The sequence below is a fragment of the Cariama cristata genome, unplaced genomic scaffold (assembly GCF_000690535.1).
Source record: "Cariama cristata isolate BGI_N322 unplaced genomic scaffold, ASM69053v1 scaffold1339, whole genome shotgun sequence".
Lineage (NCBI taxonomy): Eukaryota > Metazoa > Chordata > Aves > Cariamiformes > Cariamidae > Cariama > Cariama cristata.
Genome location: NW_009633802.1, coordinates 13,185 through 35,988, shown reverse-complemented (window position 1 = coordinate 35,988; position 22,804 = coordinate 13,185). Strand labels below are relative to the sequence as shown.

Sequence of the window (22,804 nt, the reverse complement as noted above, 5' to 3'; positions counted from 1 at the left end):
CTTTAAAAAAAATAGGCGCATTTACTATGAAGAAACATAGTTTTGTACTTCAGATAACTGTTTTTAGTACTCTTCTATCTTACACTAAAGTAACAAACAAACATTTCACTAAGGTTAATATTTATCCTCTTAAGAGAAGTATGCCAGAATAAACCAGTTATGGTTTAAGTTACCTTTCCTTGTGAGCCAGAAGACTGCCAGCACTGCTCACTACCATCAATAAGACGTGAAGCCTGATTCACAGAGGATGAGACATTCAAATTCTTAACTATTCTTGACCAATCATCCAGTAACATTCCCCGCTGGCTACTATGTCGTCTCTTCAGCTGCTTTCCAGAACGCCCACAAAACACTGGAGACTGACCTGCATGGTTAAGTGAAACATTACACATGAACCTCTCAAAGAAAATTGCTTTTATTAGACCCATAAGCAATGTGAAAGGAAATATAACAAATCAAAGATTTCAGGTATGTAGTCTAAAAGTAGAATACAGAAGCATGTCACATAGGTATGATAATACTACTCACGCTTAAAGGGCATAGCTCAAGATTTATTTTTTTAATGGAGTTTCAAGCACTTTACCTGGATACAAGTTTTCATGCCTGTCATCTGGGATAGTCACACTTCCTATTCTTACACTTATGATTGATTTGTACCAAGAAACCAAGCATAATTTAGTAAAAAATAAACATTAAAAAATTAAGGAAAATTACTCTCTTCAGGAATGTCAAGACACGAAGAGTAATTCCTAAAATCGAATGATAAATCATTACAGGGGCATGTAACATTTAAACTGACAGGATTCTTAGAAGACTAATATTCTTGACTAAATAGTCACTTGAAAGAGTCCTTCCTTTTGAAATACAAATTGAAATTTATGATGATACGTACTTCAAAATACAGGCCCATAGCACATGAATTTTGTAGTTTTAGTGAGTTGTTGATTCCTCCCTGCAAAAACCCACTTCTACTTCCCTTCACTGATCTTTCTAGCTTCTAGAAAGCCCAACTAAAAAAAATATTGTAACTCCTTTACCCTATCCAGGGCAACGGGAAGGATTACAGAGTCACACCATATCAGCGGTACAACCATATTAACTGATTTATAATGGAAAGTCTTTCTTGCCCTTTAGACAAACGATCACAGACATGCAATACATGTTCATGATTTCTAGTAGGGAATTAGTTTTATTCATTTTCCAAACCAATTAGACTGGCTATATGTAAATATGAAGAGGTTTAGTTCAGAAGCCAAAATCACCTTGCAAATACCAGGGATCAGACTGATTTTTAGACAGCTGGAGAGAAAAGTTATAAACTAGCATCAGGTAAGTTTCGCATCACAATGCAAAACCCAAAAGTTTTGGAGTTAAAATGGCTGCACCTATTCTTGCCCTAGGAACAAAAAATTCTCATGATGAGTCTTTCAAAAGGCTTCCCTTTCCTACCACACTTCTCTGCGGTCTCCACATCATGGAGGAAATGAGGCAACAGCCATCACACACCAATAGGCAAAATTGTTGAAGAGCAACTGAGATGTAAGAAGGTATCTTAGGTATTTCTAGCTGCACCTGTTGTCATGAGGATTCCATTCACCTACAGCAACACTCAGACTCTGAAACTTACCTGGTTCATTTATTCTGCCAAAAGTATGTCGGGTGTTATGCTTCCTGGTTTTAAAACAGGTTTCACAAAAGTCAAAATCATCACAGTTTCTGCATTTGAATCTAGGCCCATTGATAGGAAACATCTGACAGCCATCACACCTGATTTCACAAAAGAACAAGTAAATATACTTCTAGCAGTTTTCATGATACAAGTTAATTGTAACACAAGTCAAGATAATGGAATCAAGACAGTAAGGCCAAAGGATAACCCATATACATTCAGAAAAATATAAAACATCACTTACGTGACTCCAGGATGAACGCTGGGGACCAGTTCCATTTCTGACAACAAGCCAGTCCAATGAGACTGCTGAGGGAAGTCTACAATGACATCTTTTCCATTGGCACTAAAAGCTGTGACAAAAACAGGCAGAAAATACAGTGTGCTGCAGATCTCTATGAAATGAAGCAGAAAGTGTCCAGTGCAACATCAGAGCAGAAACATGTAATAAAAGATTACTTTAGAAAGTAATCTTTTATTTTAATGGAACTATGTATTAACCTTGTCAGATAGCCTGGAAAGGGGCAGAGGGAAAGTTTTTCTAAAGATTTTTTTAAAGATACATATTATTCTATTTAAAATCCTTGACCCTGATTTTTTATTTTTTTTTTTTAACAGTTTCCAAAAGGGAGAGAGTACTTCTAAGCACAAATACACTATGACTAAAATCTGTACCTCTTCAAAGAATTTATGCCCCACAGACTATTTCTACAACATCCCCTATAGCTTGACACTAGTGCATCCCATTTCCTTCTCACTTCCATATGAAGTCTCCAAGTTAGATTTATTTCTTAAAGGAAAACCATTTGTGGTTCATCCAAAGTATAAACGAGAACTACAACAGGAAGCTGCAGAGATTCTTAAAGACCTTTATTGTATGTGAATGGAGTGGCTCAAAAAGCAGACAACACAGTAACAAAATGGGCTGCCACAGAGTACGTATCTCTATACCTGTCAGACATCAAATGCATTCTGTACTGTCTTATCATCATGTAATATTCCACAAAACAGTGTGCTTTGTAAGTGTGCCTAGAAGATTCTCTCCTTAAACTCTGCAGAAAGTCTGTGTGGTTTCCAGTTTTGTTACCTCCTCAATGCCCCAGTCTGAATATGCTTTACCTTTGACAACTCCCACACTTCGGTGAGTAACTGATCCCCATTTGTACTTGGGTGTGGTAACAGAACTTTTCACACGCACTTTGTCGCCTATCTTGATATGAGAGGCAGAACTCTGCGGTGGGAATCCTAGCAATTGCAAGAATAAATGCAGGGTGAGTGGGTTTTTCCCCTCCAAAAATAAGTCTCCCTTAGCATATCATTCAGTTCTTTATTAAAAAGCAGTTGGCAATGAACTTACCTAAAAGCTCAACATGGATATATCTGACCCAGTAAGTACCACCCTTTTGTTGCCAATCACACTGTACGTTCAGGTCATGCAATCCATCTCGATCCAATTTAATAACTTTGCCTACATCTCCCTCACAAACCTCCTCGTAGGTTCTGCAGCACCTAACCATCATCCCCACCTAGGAAAAAAGGACAACGGAATGCCACAGCTGTGCAAAGACTTTTGTATCAGAAGGAGAGTAATTTCAATACAGCTTTTGATCATCATGCTTACCTGAATATTCTCCCTCACGTACACAGCATAGTCATCATTACTTAAGAAATCAGCTCGTTTCTTATAGGTCTGGCTCTCTGTTACAACAGCACCACTTGTCTGGAAAAATACAAAATAAACATATAACAGTCATAAAATTTGTTTTCAATTCAGACAAACAGAATTGTTAGCAGAAACTGAAGATAACCCAACAAAAACAAACACATATAATATCCAAGCTGCATGCCAAAATGGGAAAAATCTTTAACAGGTCAAATCGCTATATGGCTAATATTTATGATCTATTTCACTCTAAAGTTTAGTTTCCAAAATGACTTGCCAAGCAATGTAGCTGCAAATTTTCAAAATGTGTGAAACAAGCTGCAAGTTGCTTTTACGAAATCTGCTTGCCAAAGAAAGTTAGAACAAAGAGGATTTGTAAGTAATCTACTTAGCCTTGCAGATACACACGTTCACATTCCACTTCTTAGGCTACTTGTTTGGAGAGGAAAAAAAAAAACCAACCAAAAAACAAGTAGTGAATGGTAATGTCCTACCTAAAGTACACTACTAATATTTTTGTTATATAATACAATGGGATTTAAAGCATTCCCTTAGAAATACAAGCTGATGAAAAAGATGAGACTGTAGTTATCAGAAATTATTCCTGTCAAGATTTGATTAAAATTTTTTAAGAAAACTATTGCACTCCAGCTGTAACGAGAATTTTCAGACAACTTCGTTCTGTTTTGAGCATTAAATGTTTTTTCATCGAGGTAATATATAGCACAGTTTCTCACTGCAATACTGATAAAGACAGCACAACTCAATGTCAAGTTAGTTTCCTTCAAAATACAGTGCATGTCTTTCAATTACAAAAATCCCACATGTGCTGGAAAATTCAACATAACTCCTTAAAAAATAAATAGAAATATGGAACCCATTTCATTTTATTGGCAAATCCTTACTGAAACAGTTCCTGAAAGTCAACAGAAGTCTAATATAAATGCACATTAAAGCCATCACATTCAACAGGCATTGTAAAGGTCATCCTATCACCAATAAGTGAAAATAGTTTTTATAAGGAAAAAGCCAAGTTATTTCACTGACATCTTTTTGCCATTTATTTACTAATTCCTGAGTCATTCTTGTAGTTATACACTTGATTTTCAGACCGAAGGAAGGGGAGCGGTACGGAATTAAGAGTCCTTTACAAATATTACACTATAGCATTGACTATTTTAGATGAAAGTGAGACCAGCTATCAGGGATACTTATAGCTACCACTAGTGAAACTTCTACCTGCATTCCACTCTTCCTCTGTGCTACTAATCTATAAATATTTATGTATGATTCTTGAGTTCATGCCTTAGAAACATATGGTAAACGTGGCCCTTGTTACAGTCTTGCAAGCTTGGGACAGCAGAATGTCCTTGTACTCTAACCAAGTTCATAAAAGGAAAGAATTACAAAGTTTGCAGCCAGCTAGCATGATTTAGGTTTTAGTAAGTTGATACTTACCACAGGGCAAGCAGCTTCAGCTTCTTCCACCTCCTCTGGTATTTCCTCATCTGAATACTCATCAGAGACAGTATCAGCATCAGAGAGATCCGTGATTTGAACATCAGGGTGATCCAACAACCAGCCAACCAAGGCTTCTACTCCTAATACAGAAAACAAACTCAGTCTGTCTCTGAGGGATTCTCTGACATTCCTAAGACAGTATCCCAAAAGGGAAGTAACAATTGCTCCCTTCTAAGTAGCATTTTAATCTGCTCACAACTTTCCTTCTCCTTCTAATATCATTAATTTAACTAAATTAAATACCTGGCAATCCAGAAGCACTTCCAGAGGTTCCAGACAGAGATTTTAGTGCAAATTCTATGTTTTTCCTAGGAAATCCCATTTCCATAAGTTGAACGACAATGGGGAGGGGTGGAATTGGAGATTGCTTGCGTTTCTTCACTTTGGTGGGTCGGATATGTTGCACTGTGACAGGTGTTGTAGCTTCACTAGAGCTGCAGTCTTCAAACACTGGCGTTGAAGGATGTGTAGACTCTACAGCCAGATACTGGCATACCGCCAAAGCAGCAGCCTAAATGAGAACAAATAAATCAGTCCAAATAAAACAAGTACATTTAGTATGTTTTCATGCGTGCATGTGCCTGAAATTAAAGGTTATTTGCCAAAAAGGGTTCAGCGTCACTGTTTTTTTCTAAACTTATAGCTCAACAAGTTTCAACTGGGATGGGAATTAGAAAGATTTATTTATTAGGTTACTTAGCAGCAAACACAGACTCTACCTCAAGCTCTTGTTTGTCAAATATTGCTTTCACAGGTGATGGTTGTGTAGCAGCTGTCAAAAGTTGCTGTAAAAGAATCATGGGAGGCTGAGGTCCTTCAGGGGACATATCTCCTATGTCGGGAGAGGCAACTGCTCCATCCTCTTGAAACAAAAACAATATTTTAACCAAAACCATGTAACAAGTCAATCAGGAGACTTATTCTGGGACCTATTGGTTGATCAAACATATTGTTAACTTCTCCCACATTTCTTCTCCACAGGAATCATGCATTTAAGACTAAATCACATGTGCCACAATCTCCGTACAAAAAAGCAAATGAGAGATTTGTAGATAAGCAAAAGATTCACTAAATTGCATCTAGAACATGTCTAGGAGAAACTGCTCAGCGGACAGTGAATTTGCACAACTATCTTCTGAGTTCACCTTTTTATAATAAAGTTGTTATAAAGAGGTCCACTTTATAATATATAAACCACTATATAAACCACTTTATCTAAACAACCAACAACCTCACTGACCCCCAAAACCATGGTGCACACTTTCCGGATTGAGTAATTTCCCCCTCTAATACACCTCCTGGGAAGAGCTCCCTATAGGTATTCATTGCCGCTACAAAAGCATGTAACTTTTTTGAATCAACTGCCTCACAATTCCACAAATTGTATATTTGATTTTGTATTCTTGTTGGTATAAACATTCATGTTTCCTAGATCTTTACTGTGGCTTTCTCACTCTTCATTTAACTCCAACAAAGGGAAGTTAGGAAGTTCTCATATTTGAAACAAGAACAAAAGAGTTAGTAGTCCTCGTATATTGATGCTGTTCTGGTCTTTTAAAAAAATAAAAAGTTGGGTGTTTTGGGTGTTTTTTCTTCCCATTAAAAACTGATGGTAGAAATAAAACCATGTTCTATTCCTGGGAAAACACTGATGATTCTGTTGACTTAAAATTTGGCAACTGAGAAAACTCCCCAGAAATATACAAATAAACCAAATATATTAATATAAAGAGATTAGATGCTTCATAAATGCCCAAAGAATGAATATAAACTTAAAAGGGCATCAACAGCTATCCTGAAAGCTGACAGAGCTATTTTATTTATTTTTATACGTAGAATGAGTGTATATATAGAATGAATTCAAATTACCAAAACTACAATTCCTTGAACTCCTTTTAAGATTATGCTTAAGACATTGTATCCTGGTACTTGTTTCACTGGAAACTAAAAAACATTTGAAGTAAAAGGAATAGCCAATTGAGAATTCATACTTTAAGCTTTGAAGCAGAAAAAGAAATCACTGCAAAAAAAACCACAAGTTTTTTAAAATTACTTACAAAGTTTACTAAGTATACTAACAAATTTAGCTAACTCCAATATTTCAAGCTTCAAACAGTTGAACAACTTAGTCTTCAAACCCTAAGTTAAAAAGTCAAAACGCTTTTAATATACAAGGTTAAAACATTCCTAAATTTTAAATTTTTAGTCTTTACAGGGCAAACCTAATTTCTACCCTCCAACTGCCATTAGCAAGGGTTATAGTCACACACTCTTATCTACCATCTTAACAACCAGCAGCACACTCAGGTTGCATTTCAGAATACCTGCAGGATTTAATGCACACTCCTGAACAGCTGGCTGAGATAAGATCTGCCTCAGTGTATCCTGGTGAGAAAGTAGAGCTCGGCCTGCTTTCAGTATGTACAGCTTTAACTGCTGGCATCGCAGCAGATCCAGATCCACTTGACCTATCAGAAACATTAAGCAATACAAAGAATGTCTTGTATTAAAAAAGAAAAACTATGATTCATACAACCCCAGTCCAATAATCAGTTTACATTTTAATTGTGTGAAAGCTTGTGAAATACCGATGATATGAGGTAGTTTGAACAGCACCTGGACAAAAAGTCTGCACACATTCTATGACCCATGATCTAAAAAACCACTTCTTTCCTACTTTTCACACTCTGGACCATCAATCATACAGTTGATATATCTTTCTATGAAGTTTCTATCAAGTTGATATCAAGTTTAGCTAGGAGATTAATTACTCTGCACAGTAAGTGCAGTTAACATGTTATATGGATCTGGTATTTTAAACAATTCAATACAAGAAGTCCAGCCCCAAACCTTATTTACATTTTCTTGCCAAAGTAAAAACAGTATCCCATTTACAGTGCAGAGCAATTCATCTCCTAGCTAAACTTGTCTCATAAGTGCATATTATTCAATGTTGACTAAGAAAAAAAGGTAGAAAAAAGGGTTTTCTGGAACCTTATGTACATTTGTGTTACCAGTATTTTTCCCAGAGTATATCCATCTATTTAAAAACAAAACAAAACAAAAAAAAACCCCAACTGTACCTGAAAGACCCTGATTGGGAGACTTCATTCTTTGTTTTTCTACTTTACTTCCAGCCAGATTTACTAGTTGAGCCCAAATGGATAGCATAGGTTCAGTGAAAGGCAAGTTGTTCACATTAAAAGCCACAACTGGAAGCTAGACAGCGAGGGAAGAACCAAACAAAAAAATAACATAGATAAGCATTTTCCAAAATTTTATGAAATCATTCAAAAGTTTTAATGCTTATTAACTGAAGAAGAGAAAAAGTAGCATTCGTCTTATTGCTCTTGACCAGGAACAACTGAAGAGGATTTCTATTCCCTACATAGCTCCTAAGCCTGTATTTGTACCTCGCAATTGCAGGCCTACTTAGCAAAAAAGCAAGACGGAGTCAGAGCAAGGAAGAACTGCAGTCCCTGAAGCAGACCAGGCACTTTGACTGTGCTTTCACTAAAGTAATATTAATCAATTTAAGATTAAGATTCAAATGAAAATACCCAAGACTTTCTACATTAGTTAGCAAATCAAGTTAAATACAAATAAATAAGCTACGCTCATGCAAGAGCTATAGATCACATTGTTACAACCTGGGTTTTTTACCTCAAGTCAAAGGACTTCAGCTCAAATCCCTTCTCCTTTTACGTCAACAAATGAGGACGGGCTTTAAAGGCCCTATAGAGGTTCACATGAGTACCATCTTAGATTTGCATTCAGAGCACTGTATGTGTTGAATGTCAATGTATTTACACAATGAATAACAAACATTTTCTTTGCACCATATCAGAGTCTTAAACCATATCCTTCCCTGTATTAAAGCCTCGATAAAACGAACTTACTGGTTTTAGTTGATTCAGAGGGCACACTCTACATGTTCGCATGTCATAGAATTGTACAGTGATTTTCCCTTTTGGGGTGATGCGTGTTACTGTGCCTTCTCCAAATTCATCATGAACTACTTGTCCACCCAGTCTCAAGCGACTGTCTATGCCACCAATCACCGCTAACACTGCCATTAGGCCTCCCACCTCTGGATTCTCAGTGTCAGGAAAGTAGTCATCCAGCAGAGCCTAACAAAGAACAACAAAATTAACTGTAGGGAGAAAACATATACTTCTATCTGCTTTAAAATACAAAGTTAATAGCACATACTTCAATTTAAAAATTACAGTACACAAATAAAAATATATATATATAAAAAAATAGAAAAATGGTTTCAAAATTAAGCTTAACATTGTTTACAAATATTTAATATTTATAATTTCAAAATAAATATTGCTATAAAAATGAGCTTATTTTAAAACGTGGAAACTACCCCTTCTGACTGTTTTCCTGCAAAGATGTGGGTGATGGAGGTTAGCTGAGAGTTGATGTACTTGTTTATGAGTCCATTCCACTGGCTGAGCGAATGGAGCGTCCTCAGCAATGCCACTATCTCTTCTGCTAAAGTACTACTGTGAGTGGCAGTTAGAGATGCTTGGGGCCTGGCCTTTCTCCTTCTCAGAGTAGATTCTAGAAAGACAAAGCAATTGCACAACTAATTTAAACATACATATTTTCTATACATAAAAATAAGCTGCTAAGGGAAAATTCCTCTACCTCTGAGTAGTGGGATATCTGAAGAACAAGTACTAAGCAGGCTGCCTAAAAATCCAAACAGTTTTTCCACAAGAAATTTCATGTCTCTTGACCTTTCATTTTTATCCCAGGATGGAAGCACTGCTTTCAATAAATGTACAGCAAGGATCTAAAAAGAGAACAGAATTAGTGTTATTTAATATTTGATGACTTAGAATCTAAGAAATTTTCAAACATACAAAGTACAGAAGAAAAACATTTCAAAAGTTAGCTTTCCTTTGTAGCTTTTTCTAATAATGCTGACTTCTTTCTGGCTGTGAAAATTACAGAGCTACCGATCTTCTGTTCAGTTTGCTAAGGAATATTTTAAAAGAAGTTTTGCCAGTTCAAATTCAATAACAATTTTATTGGCACATTATATTAGCGAATCCAACCTCTTCAATACTCGGGACATGAGACAAACACACACTGAGAAACAACGTAAATGACTAAAACACATAGGAAGAATAGGAATACAGAATATGAAGGTTTGTTCAGATTCCAGACTCAGAACTTAGTATTAAGTCGTATTTCAGAATGAAAGTTTCCAAGTGTTCTGCAATGAAGGTATGATTAAAAATCATGAGATATAAAGCTGAATGATACAAGACGACAAAAAGCAACCACAGTGACACCCAAAAGTAGTTACTGTGAAACCAGGGCCTCCGACAGTACAGAGGGAACAGGCTGTCATCTCTAAACCTAGACACTCAGTGCAGGACTGACGAGGAACATGGGAAGGTGCAGGGTTGCAGTATCAAAGAGTAGATGGGGCTGCACATTTGGAACAGGATTATTTCAGGTTCTGAGCTTTCTCATCTTCTACTCAGAAGACCAATACAAGTGACCAATACCAGTGAAGAGATCTCGCTTCTTGTAAACCTCTGTCAATAACACATCTTTCTAAAACTTCAGGGTCTCATCTTTTTCTTGTTAAGTTACGCACTGGTACATGAGGAACGCTCAACTCTCTTGAATATTCCCTGAACAGCACAGATGACTAATGCACTAAGTCCTGGATGATAAGTCTCATCATATTAAAAATACTGGCAAGAATTTGCTGGAAGATCACACAAAAATGCACAGGCCTTTATGACACAAAGGTTTTATTAAAAAATTCTGATGCCTTATCAAGGAAAAGATTAAGATGATCTTTTGATCCCTGAGCTTTAAAACTTGGAAGAGTTATTCCATAATAAGGTTGCTTTTCAATCTCATGCAAAAGGCACTACAACATGCTAAGGAGAGGAAAAAGGAAGAAAAAAGAAAAGGGGAAAGGGAAATACAATATCAAAATAAGATTCAAAGATGCAGCTTCTTAAGAAAGACCGTAATTAAAACAATAACAACAATAACAACAGTTCACCATGGAAGGAGGGACAGTAGATAATAGACAACTCGATAACTTTAAAATGAAATTGCACATTTTTCCTAACAGTCTTTCTGTTACTCTTTTCTTTATTCAACTTCTAGGAAATGTTACATAGGAGTTTCTGGGATACATTTTTGGAACACTGTTTTGGTCTCTCATCTGTAGAAAACTTTCAGGCTTTCAATAGAACAGGGAAGTCTGTAGTGCCCTGAAGGCTCAAAAACTTACAGATGTATATTTAAAACAATGAATCCTAAATATAAGACAATATGTTATCTTTTTTCCAATTAATTAAAAACTGATTTAAGCACATTTCCCATCTGTTTTTTAAGATACAATATTTTTTTTAAAGATAAATAAAGTCTAGTCAATTCATTGCCTATCAAAGTAATTTGGAAATATACACATTACCTGTCTCTGTAGTGAAGCAGCAGTGAAAGATTCATGCCCCTCAACAATTTTCATTAGCAAAGTTATCCACTGAGATGTACTAAGAGTGCTGCACATCTGAGGCATGAGTGCTATACTTCGAATGAATCCCAACGTGCACCAACTCCTATGCTGTTCTTTATAAACTAATTTATTTGGCAAGGAAGCTAAAAACAAAAAGATATATACATATAACAGTTGACTTTTCTGCCAGCTATGTAATTCTCTATATACTACATGGGGCTTTTTTGGACAAATCATAATACTGAGCTACTCCACTGTCTTCACATGAACTACTAACTTCAGTTTTAGAACCTGTAGTTAATTTTATTAAATATGCCTTTAAAAAAAAAAAACTCTAATCTTTATACCGTTTCCTCATTTCAATGTAGTTAACAGTATTACTTCTGAAATTACAAAGCAGCTATGGAAATGAGTATCATTCACCCAGTCATACCGGTGTCCCCCAACAAAAAAATTCTGCTAAGAAATTCATTGTCTAAGCCAATCATACACATCCTGATACTCCAGATCTCATGCATTTCTCCTGCTTTTACTGCTTATGTTCTAAGAATGCTCAAGATCACCTATGTTGCTTTTGTTAACAATTAAGATTTTAAAAGCTCTGAAAATGCATTTTCTAGCCTTTGGCCTTAAAGGATTAAAAGCTAGTAACAAAAGATTCACAAAGTTACAAGACAACAAAGCACAAAACAGAAGAACATAGCTGAATCACTCTGTTTCTATATAATATACCTGATTTATCTATTGTTCCACTCTCCACAAGCATACGGAGTAGACCACACAAAGTCCTAGTAGCATCACTTTGCATGACTTCAGCATGGACACCAGCAGAGAGACACAGTGTCTGCAACAGGTTCACTGTACTTGTCAGCATCATGGAAGTGGGGTGGAGATTCCTTTCAACTTGTTCTCCTTCTGAAGGGAGACACAAAAGGCAAAGGAATACATTAATATTGAGTTAATCTATTTCACAAAGAGTTCTGAAACAAACACGATGTGAGAAATTTGTTGTACCTATTTTCTCTAAGATGATTTCACATGAAGAAGATTCCTTATTTCCAACTGCAAGACCAAAATATAAACCAGATACTTTATGCAGCTATTTTCAAGTTATTCTCTAGCAGTACACAACTTAAAAGAAATTCCAAATGCAGTGCCAAGAATAGGGAAGCAGTATGACTAGATGTATAATCAGGCCATATAAAAAACACAATTTAGAATGCCATTAACATATGTTAAAATGTGTACCTCCTGGTATCTGTAACTAAAACTATTTCAGTTGGATAATACTGTTTTCTCCAGCCCATGAATATGCAACAAATGTGATACCATCCTTTCTATCCTCCCTTCTCATACTAAAGTTAACTTAAGAAAGATTCTGGTCAGAAATGTAATCCTATTAAATTAATCTTCTCTGATGAAGCATTTTCTCCTGGGAAAAGAAGCTTTTTCACATTACAAGATACCAATTTTGGAATTCAACTAAAACCCTGCCTCCACTTTTACAAAAAAATTGCTTTTTTACCAGAATCATCCTCAGTGTCTGAATCCTCTGTTGTGGGCTGCGTTGCCGGTGGTGGCTCAGCTAGTTTGAGATCATATTTTCCCTCCTTCCCCATTCTGTAAGAATTTGTACTTCCGGTGTCCCACTGCACTCTAATCCAGCCATCTTCTCCCAGTTCTCCAATCACACGACCCAAACCTGGAGCGGGTCCATCCTGACAGAAGAGAGAGGCTCAAGTTACACAATCAACAACACTGATTTATATCCAAAGTTCATAAAAAAATAATGCAATTGCTCTTTTTTGCTGCTCATCTAATGGCTAGGTAGTAAACATTCAATAACGTTTCAAAATCCAGCATAAAGTTGGATATTTAGGTCTACTTTACTATGTACTACATAAGTGCTATACACATTTAGTTTGAAGTGTATAATATTTTAGCAAACAAGTGATCCAATTTCCTGTTAAATCGTGAATCAGAACAGTCTCACTAAAAAAGAATTTTCATCTCCAAAAATGAAGTTAAATAATTAATATATTTTATGTTAACTCTCCAAGCCTTTGAAACGTAAAATGACCTTTAAAGTTTGAACACAAAATTCACAGACAGTCCACTGAATACTGTTTAGATTTTAACACACCCAAACCTGTATGAAAGAAGTTGTACCTGATCACCCCATTTCCAGTCTACCCCTCTCACCACTCTGGTACCAATTTTCATCATGGCTGCCAGTTCTGGCCCAGAAACAGGGAGCTGAACAGGTGTACTTTCCTTTCTTGACTCTTCTAGGACTGTGGCAGAAGCTCCATGAGAAGAGGCAATCATATCTTCTTCAATGTTGTCAGAACTAGGTCCTAAAGAGGAAAAAACATGAAAAAAATTTAAAACCATCCACAAGTTTTTATACATATCTTTGTCAAACTTTAAGGCGCATAAGGTTTGCAGTATGAAAGCAATAACAAATAGGAAAGCTGACTTAACAGGTGATACAATCAGATGAGTTTTTAGGAAACTAGGATATAACGGTTTTGAATGCACAAGACTTTAAACACTTAATTTTGAACAAAAATAAGAGACAAATAATAAAGACATTATAATGACAACTCCAGTGTCTAAACGGTTCTACTAACAGAATGTTCTCGGAAAAACTCCTCATGTGCACCCCAGTTAAGTACAAGTTACAAGAACAAATATTTGCGATTATCTAAGAAAACAAGAAAAATCAGAAGAATTTGAATCATGTCAAAAAGCACCACAGAACTGCTTATAATAGAACAAAGCAAGCTTCCACCTTAAATATGCATACCTGGAAGGGTTTTAATAGGTAGAACAAATGAAACTGAATGAGTAGGGAGTAGGTAGTTTTTAATGTTTTCATTTTAAATTTTCCATTTTTAATTTATTTGTAATGTTTCCACCAAAACTACACTATCAGTCCTAAATTCTAGCAAAGGATGGCCAAAGCAAAGGCTCAGAAGAAAAATTATGATTGAATAAAGGCTATAGTCAAACTAACTTCCTTCTCAATTGTGCTTACGGATGTGGGTTTTGTATCAGTGGTAAAGGTAAATAGCATTAAAGTACTATCTTTAAGCAGCAAAGTCATTCTATAATTTGGGTACACCAACAGGTAAAAATTCAGGATAAATACATTATAAAATAAGTGCTTTATTCCAAACAAGATTTTGTACCTATCAGCCGCAGTGTTGTTTGCGTCAATGCTAGCATGCCAGAATTAAGGAGGAGACTCAAGGTATTGGCACCATGCTGCAGCGTCAACATGTTGAGCATGACCAGCAGAAAACGTGCTTGTGGAATAGTTCCAAGACTTGGTCCTGCTGGATTCTCATTAGTAATTGTCTGTAGAGGAACAGGCTGCACACCTAATTCAAAAGCAACATAAAAAACAAAGTCAGTTGACACTTAGGAGCTACAATAAAACAGGTTATAAATTTGTTTGATTGATGGTTTAAAATATTTTTTATTCCCTGCTTGGCTTTAAGAACTTACAAGCTGAAGTTCCAAGAAACTTTCTATAATTAAGATTTTAATGGTAAAATGTTACTAATGAGTCATCAATCACCTGGGAAAACAGAAACACTCTCTTAAACACTGAAGAATCAGTTAAGGGGAGGTTAGGGCAGGTGGGGGTGGAACGACACACAGACAGAAAGTCATTCTCAGCACAAACCAAGGGAACTGATTTTAGGATCCCAATTGTTGCAAGCTTTTAAAAAAAAATGCAACAATATTCATTTAAAACTGTCTTTTCCCCAGCCAACAGTAACAAAATGAGATTCACCTAGTTCTTTAAATTTTGCATTAGCATCTAGCAAGATGTTTCGGACGTTCTGAATAGCCCACGCATACAACTTTCCAAAAGTTACTTCTAGCAGCATTCTGTTAAACGGTGGGATCAGATCAACATCCTTCAAGCAGTCAGTAAGAGGTTCCCTTCATAGAAAAACAACAACAGAAATAAGTATTTTTTTTTCTTACTGAAGAACTGTGAAAGCAAAAGCAACAGAAAGTTTTACCCACCCTATATTGGCTCCTTCTGGAATAAGCCTCTGCCATCCACAGAACATAGCATACTGCACAGATGGGAGCAAAAAATTTTTTGCTGCCAATTTCAAAATAGTATCTATTCCCTCCAGACGAACTTCTGCTCTTTCCAACTGCAAAAGAGAAAAAAAAATCGTCATACTCATGTAAACTGCTAAAACATGCAGGTCTATTTTCATCCATTTTACCTGTTTTAATAAACATTTTCTCATTTTTTCTACATCCACCGGCTCTTCTTTAAGTGCAAATTCAACAATAGTGTTAAGGAGGGCAGACTGTGGATACAAGCCTTGGACATTTTGCTTCAGCCATTTGTATTTGTGGACACCTGTAACTGTACTCAAAAGTGGCTGCCACTTATCCTGCAAAACAGGAAGGTAACATGTTAAAACATTTTCAACAATTTAAGCTACTGAAAATATAAGTTATTTCGTGTAAAACCATGTCCGAATTTCAAATGCTAAGGGGCAGGGGCACGCAGGGGGGGAAAGAAACTTCTTCAAAGCCAGGAAAGAGTTTACTATTATTTATAACTCATTATCTTGTTTACAATTACTACGTAAAATTTCAAATGTATTAATACTCAAAAAAAGAGGAAGTAACTCATCACAACCTTTCATTTTGAAATGTACCTTTCTCTCAACACTTCTAAGATTATCGACAATCTAAAAAATTAAAGAAGGTATCTTTACATGTTCTAAATATGCAGCACACAAGCTTATTTTTAAGAATTATTCCAGGTTTCACTAAAACAATGCACAATACCTACATATCCCAAACATTATTATCAGAATATTAAATGCAAGTTAGAGCAATCATGCTTTAGCTCATTTTTTTTCCTCACTTTTATTCACAAGGTTGATTTAAAATCTGATATTCTACCTTGGGCGATTTGATTGGTATGGGCCTTTTATCTATAGGTACAGGACTGTGAGGTACCACACAGGATTCTTCTAAATCACTCTCTTCATTTCCAATTTTGGATTCTTCCACATCAGCAGATTCAGATTTTTTTGGCACTAGAAATAAAAACATTATTCTTTCATGTAATCTGATAACATTTTACACTTTCACATTTTTAGGTTTGAGGAATAACCTAAATATACAGAATGCTTAAGATCTGCCTGTTCTAAAATGGAAATGTACTCTTGGCGAACTCTATGTCCAACTATTATCAAATTAGCTCTGGTAATATCTGCATTATGCTTTCATCTTTAAAGACCAACTTCAAAAGCACTTTGTTGTTTGTTAACCACATTAATTTATTTCCAGTGAAACAGTTCTTTGACTACTCTGCCTTAATAAAATATGATTTTAATAAGATGTCACTTCTAGTTAAACTTTACTAAAATCAATTCAGAGGGACTGATATTGACGGATCATTTGTAATATGCTGGAACACAAAGAAGCATGCCTCACCTAAACTTGACTTCCTTGTCCACCTGTTCTTGCTGCACGAACTGACATGTAACCATTGATTTAGAAAACTTCATGAAAATGCAGCAAAGAGCAAATGGCTTTCATGATTTAGCTAACAAGAGTCTCAAATACAAAGCAGCAAACCTTGGAATGAGATTGATTTTCAATATTTCAAAGAAAATACAACATTAATGTTGCCTTACCTCTTTTTTTCCTTTTTTCTCTAATTATTTTCTGAGCTACTCTCCGCCACCGGGGCAAGGAACTCAGCAGTTTAAATTTAGACATTATAGAGAGATCATTGCAAACTGCAGGACGTAGTTCATTGAATAGGAATCTCAAACGCTCAATGACAGGAGCACAAACTTCCTTGTAAGAACGTCCTTGCTCTTGATGGGTCTACAAAGGCATTGAAAGATTAGGTTACTGTTAAATATACAGTAAAATGAACAATATATAACTTTTTATTAAAACACTTCAAATGGAAAAGAATCTAAACTTCGGCAAGGTAAGAAGCTTACCTTAATCAGCGAGCATTTTGCTTGGTAGACAACACGACACACATCCACTACAGATTTTGGTAAGGTTTTGTGCTTTACCTGGTCAACACCAAGGGTACCAGGATGAACAAGAGACAGCGCTACATGACCTTAATGGGAAAAGACAATCTCTGAATATGCATTTCCAAAATCATCCATAGCAGAGTTTAAACTGGTCCAAAATGTATTCTGGGACAGCTGTACCACAAGCCTACCTACCCAAATCTTCATGCTTCAGAAGACAACATAATAACAAGCGTCCTACTTCTTCCACAGGATGCTCAGGAGGGAATGTGATTGGTGTTGTTAAGTGACACTGTTTACAGTATCTCTCTATTTGACATAAGAAGTCCTACAAAAAACACACAACAGCCTCTATTTAGCTTTGTTTTTAAACACAATGAAAGGACCCAAAATACTGCAGCCAGCATTTAAATAACAGTGAATAACCTCCGCAGTCTGAACTAACATTCAGAAGAGACATACAACGTGTAGTATGCACTATTTAATACACAGCTATTACAACCCAATACTACAAAGAATACCCTGTACCATTCTTCTTGTATGAAGAGTAACATGGCTCAAGGAACAAAGGTACTACTGCTTTTATCTCTTCCTGAGATAGCCAGATCACCTAACATGATTTTTAATTGTCTTCTCCTGACTCATCATTACTGCTATCCTATCCTCCCAAGGACTTACTTGGGTTTTTTTGATAAAGGAGCTGAACTCAAAGGGTTAGAAAGTCTGAAGGTATTACACAAGACAGTGATCAATGTAAATCTTAGGGGGTTTTATAATATCCACAATTCCAACTAGGTGAAACCTGAACCCCAAGGCACAAAGGGACTTTAAGACAAAGGCATACCATGCACCTGACACACAAAATACATTTGCACTTTGACAAAGAAAACTCCATCTTAGTTCAACTGGAGGTGAGCAGGGTCTGTCAATACTACTAAAACTTCATGTGGAAAGTAATGCATTATTAATTTGTTTGGTAAGAATACATTTAAATTTTTTAGTTCTCCCAGTCAAAAATTCAAAAGAAAAAACTGTACTGTTATGATATTAAGTGAAATACACAAATTTAATCCATTAGTATTACCGAACCACACCTTTCACAAAAAATAATTCTGAAATAACTTTTGCAATTGTTTTGCTATAACTTTTGGAGAATTTTCACCAACAAAAGTGGTTCAGGCCATCGCTGTCACCCTTCAGCAACATTTTTTGTTAAGAGAACTACTGAGGGCTTACCTTCACGGTGTGATCCTGAATATTATTATCTGCAATAGCTTGGAGAAAAGGTTGCGAATGGTCGCTCAAAGTTAATCGATGTGTATATAGTTTGGATTTATTTGGGGTAGTGTTACCAGGCGAACTGCAGTGGTCTTCATCTTTTTCCTCATTGTAACTGTAATGAATCTGACTAGTTTGCAAGCCTCCAGAAAAGATAGATGACTTCAACCATTCTAAAAGAAAGAAAACACAAATGAATATTCTGATGAAAGACTAAGCTATCAAGACGCAATAACTCCCCAAAATAAAATGCATATGCAGCTTCAAACAAGGTTTAGCAGCTCTTCCATTTGCTGACACTTTTTCCACAGAAAAAAACAGTTCTGCAACTGAGAAACAAGTAACAGGGTAGCCATCACCTGTTTAGAGATAATAGGCCCTTAGGCTATTTTTCTGTGATTAATATTGAATTATACCCTCTGTCCACCAAACTAAGATACCCAACAAGATCGAATCCAACACCAGATGCTTCTGGCACTCGTAACCGAACACAAATTAGTGAGATAACTGTGCTATACGGAGACTCCTTTCTCTTCTGATGTTCTATCTTGCATGTTGCAAAATTCTGGATATTTAACTGTTCAAAACTATCTAATCTCAATTTACATCTTGCTAAATTATTGGACCCTGATGAGTGTGGTAATTAATGTTAAGAATAAAGAACTTCAGAAGATAGCAAGACTAAAGAGGTGCTAGATTTCCAGTTATTTTATCTAGCCTGTGTCTTTTTCTTGTATGATTTGACAAGTCACTTATTTAAGCTTAAAATGAAGTTCTGCTTACTGGCACATTCAACTTCCAGAGGAGAAAGTGGTGTGCTCATTGCCAGGTAGGAAGCGTGCAGTCCAAGGAGAAGACCCAGATTCCTTTCTGTGTCTATTAGAGGCGATGACAAAGTACTGAGATCTGGTGTTGTGATCACTTCCTGGTCAGGCTAATTAAAAGAAATAGGAGTTGAAAGCTAGAACTGAGCTCCAACAAGAATTTTGAAAGCAAAGCAGTACTTTACTTTAGAAAGTGTGTATCCATTAACATACAACATTTTTACCTCCATATACTGGCCAACACAGAAGGCATGCATTGACTCCCGTGTGTCCTCAAACTGCAAAGCAGCTTCCAAAGCAACAACTGGGTCCTCACCTGCAAACTGAGCTAAAGAAAGAGTGAGGTAGTCAGTATAATATTTAGAAATCTGTTTATGCCATCCAGTTTTGAAACAGAAGTAATTTTTCTCTTTAAATTCAGATGTTGATTCTCACCAAGTATGCTACTGCCAGTTAAAGACTGAGTTTGGAAGTCCTTTATATCATACACTTTCCCATCAATCACTGTCCAAAATCCTCCATCTTTGTTGTGGTTCTCTAGATCAGCTTTACGTATAAGTGTCACCTCCTCGTTATTTCTGCAACTCTGGCCAGTAAAAAATGAACCTACAGGTATAAAACAGAATAGAGAATTTATCAACAGAAAAACAGAAAGCAAAGGTTTTTTCTGAACATTCTTTTAATAGTTGCCTAACCAAATTCTTCACTTCTGTTCAAAGGCTGCTTGTCTTTTCAGATGCACAAAAGTCAAAATGGCTATTAATATGTTCCTGTCCACATATTATGCAATTAAATTGTCTGTATGCTGTATTCTTTTATGTGCTAATCTTCAATGTCACACTGTCAAAGACCTACCACTGCCCAACTATACGGCTGTTTTGTTTGGAGGTAGAGCAGAACAACCAGTGTTCTGGCAAATCACTGCTCTAGTCAGTTCTCCCTCCAAATTACTTCAGTTTTATTACATGCCTGCCTGCAAAGCATTGTCTGTATATTTATTTTCAGTCTAAATCCAGATTTTAATTTATTTTTTTTTTAAATAAAACAGGGAAGGTTACATACATGTTAGAACACTTCCAATTTACGTATCAGTAAACTATTTCAAAGTAAAGGTAATTTCATCCAGGCAAGAAATATCAGAGCAGTTTTCGCACACACATGCCTTCATCTCAGTTTGCTCTATCATACCAGTAACTGAATGTTCACATAGTTTTTGCTCTCTCCCCACACTGCCTAGCAGTGTGTGACTTTTAGCTTTCTTGGGTTATGCCAACCATGTTTCATTCCTCTCTCCACCAGTAAAATGCCCACAGTCAGAAATGCACATTTTCTACTTCTCTTTTCACCCCAGACAGCTCATATTATAAAGTACCCTGGGAAAAGAAAACTTTATTATTTCAGAGCTTTCACATTACTCTCTCAATGTTATGGATAGAATTCAGTAACAAAACACATAGATGTATTACTCATGTTTTCACTGCAAATTTTTACACTCAAAGTCCAAAATGATGTGAACTACTTCTTTAAAAAGTTGCATTTGTTCTTTGCTAATCCTACCTCTATAGGTAACTGCCTTAAGAATTTATTGACAGAAATAAATATTGTCATATGAATTGGTTCATAAAAATTTGTACTGTAAAGTAGAATTCCCCTCCTGAGAGTAGCTCATGAACAGTCACCATTTTTATATAGCTACTTTATGAAAACAGAAATAAATAGTTCAGATGCTAGTAGTACTTACCCATTATCCCTGGCCATGCTAAATCCTCATTGTCATCTCTTTCCTTTCCAGGGGCTAAATGGTTAAATCTGTCTAGATGTTCTAGCAAGCCAGCCAACAGAGGGATAGCACCAGCTTCCTGCATTAATCCAGCATTTTTACTGAGGAGTAGCACTATAGAAACCACCAATTCTGGAAGAAGAATGCCTAAAGCACAGAAGATAGTCAGATTTAATTCAAGATCTACATTTATAGCATTGCAGAAATAAATCACCACGCAATACATTCTGCCTTCTATTACTGCTTTAGTATAAAGCTCTTACTTTCCTCATCAAGTTTGCCCTCCTTCTGTCACATCAATCAAAAGATTAAATCGACTCTTTTTTAGTCATTTAGAACTTTCAAGAACATTTACAATATTACTTTATAATTTCATGGAAGGGGAGGAAAGGAGGATAACAAAGAAAATCTACCTGTTAAATCTCCATCCACGACACGAGATACCTCTGCAAAATGCCTGTGACTAGTAGAAGCAATGCTGGTTGCCACAGGAAGTATATCACCAATGTGCGTGCATAGAAGAGCAGTGTATTTCTTCAGTAAAGAGCCAACGCCTAAGAGGTCAGGGCCTGCATAAAAAGGAGGAAGAGCACAGAAACCCATCACATTGTGATATTTAAGAAACAGATTTCAAAAGCTGTCAAACTCTTCTGAAATGTAGCCACAATGAATTAAGAAACCACATCTTTTTAAAACTTTTGAAAAAAGTTTATGAAAGATTTATTATCTAGATACTGTTACCTTCCAAAGAGAAATTTTCCTTTACAGAAAACAATTTAAAGAAACTACTTTCAAACACTTTTCAGATAGACTCAGCAACTAGGCTGATAAATGAGACAAGAAGGTAAATCTAAATAAGAAACTGCTATCCTGTAAAAGGTATTCTAGAAATGCTTGGGGGGTGGGGCTTATTTTTTTACAACAACTTACTGTATGTATTAGACACCTGCCCAACACAATCTCCTGGGTAAAGTTTACTAACAAGTAGACGCTGAAAACGGAGCAACAGGTCCAGAGAAGCAGATCTCTCTTTGCTGTAATGTTCCTGATCCATGCAGGAAGAAATGCGACGAGCAACATCTTTTAGTTTGGCTATCGTCTGTGAAGCGATGTTCCTAATTGGTGTAAAAATATTGTAAAGCGCTTAAAGGGAGTTGACAGTGAAGACAGTCCACAGAAACACAGGTTAAGCTTTTGCCAGAATTTCACAGAAACATATAAGAAATCTAAGCAAAGTTTCTTTGTAAGATGTTCCCTTGTTTGCACCATAGTACTCAAAATGTCAATGGTTTTTGTGGAGGCATTTTGCTTAACAGGATTCGTAAAATACATCAATTCTGTATTTTTTGTCATCACTCACTACAAAAAACTAGCTCAGAAGAGTCTCAGTAATGATTAGACGACATTGTTATCATCACAATTCAGTGAAAAAGTACAATGAATTTCTTAGTATTCCCATAATTGTTTCCTGCTACATATGCTATATATTAAATACTGCTGTAGCTAACATAAAGAAG

The 22,804-nt window shown here is 36.1% G+C and overlaps 1 protein-coding gene across 1 annotated transcript in view; it reads right to left on the bottom strand.

The window, feature by feature from the left end:
• The window catches only part of HERC2 (HECT and RLD domain containing E3 ubiquitin protein ligase 2), a gene marked incomplete at both ends in the record, with an annotated part of 63,589 nt that overhangs the window by 27,649 nt on the left and 13,136 nt on the right, over nt 1–22,804 (bottom strand). The window contains 33 exons of the mRNA XM_009706873.1: nt 174–364; nt 1,628–1,767; nt 1,914–2,022; nt 2,789–2,914; nt 3,027–3,195; nt 3,291–3,389; nt 4,791–4,933; nt 5,097–5,364; nt 5,573–5,715; nt 7,178–7,321; nt 7,937–8,072; nt 8,753–8,983; nt 9,229–9,425; nt 9,513–9,660; nt 11,314–11,498; nt 12,088–12,270; nt 12,881–13,073; nt 13,525–13,712; nt 14,550–14,741; nt 15,161–15,312; nt 15,400–15,536; nt 15,612–15,785; nt 16,306–16,442; nt 17,046–17,241; nt 17,364–17,491; nt 17,601–17,733; nt 18,642–18,856; nt 19,467–19,617; nt 19,732–19,835; nt 19,943–20,113; nt 21,249–21,434; nt 21,701–21,856; nt 22,218–22,402. Of these exons, the coding sequence (XP_009705175.1) occupies nt 174–364; nt 1,628–1,767; nt 1,914–2,022; nt 2,789–2,914; nt 3,027–3,195; nt 3,291–3,389; nt 4,791–4,933; nt 5,097–5,364; nt 5,573–5,715; nt 7,178–7,321; nt 7,937–8,072; nt 8,753–8,983; nt 9,229–9,425; nt 9,513–9,660; nt 11,314–11,498; nt 12,088–12,270; nt 12,881–13,073; nt 13,525–13,712; nt 14,550–14,741; nt 15,161–15,312; nt 15,400–15,536; nt 15,612–15,785; nt 16,306–16,442; nt 17,046–17,241; nt 17,364–17,491; nt 17,601–17,733; nt 18,642–18,856; nt 19,467–19,617; nt 19,732–19,835; nt 19,943–20,113; nt 21,249–21,434; nt 21,701–21,856; nt 22,218–22,402 (5,410 nt within the window). The remainder of the gene's footprint in view (nt 1–173; nt 365–1,627; nt 1,768–1,913; nt 2,023–2,788; nt 2,915–3,026; nt 3,196–3,290; nt 3,390–4,790; nt 4,934–5,096; nt 5,365–5,572; nt 5,716–7,177; nt 7,322–7,936; nt 8,073–8,752; nt 8,984–9,228; nt 9,426–9,512; nt 9,661–11,313; nt 11,499–12,087; nt 12,271–12,880; nt 13,074–13,524; nt 13,713–14,549; nt 14,742–15,160; nt 15,313–15,399; nt 15,537–15,611; nt 15,786–16,305; nt 16,443–17,045; nt 17,242–17,363; nt 17,492–17,600; nt 17,734–18,641; nt 18,857–19,466; nt 19,618–19,731; nt 19,836–19,942; nt 20,114–21,248; nt 21,435–21,700; nt 21,857–22,217; nt 22,403–22,804) is intronic.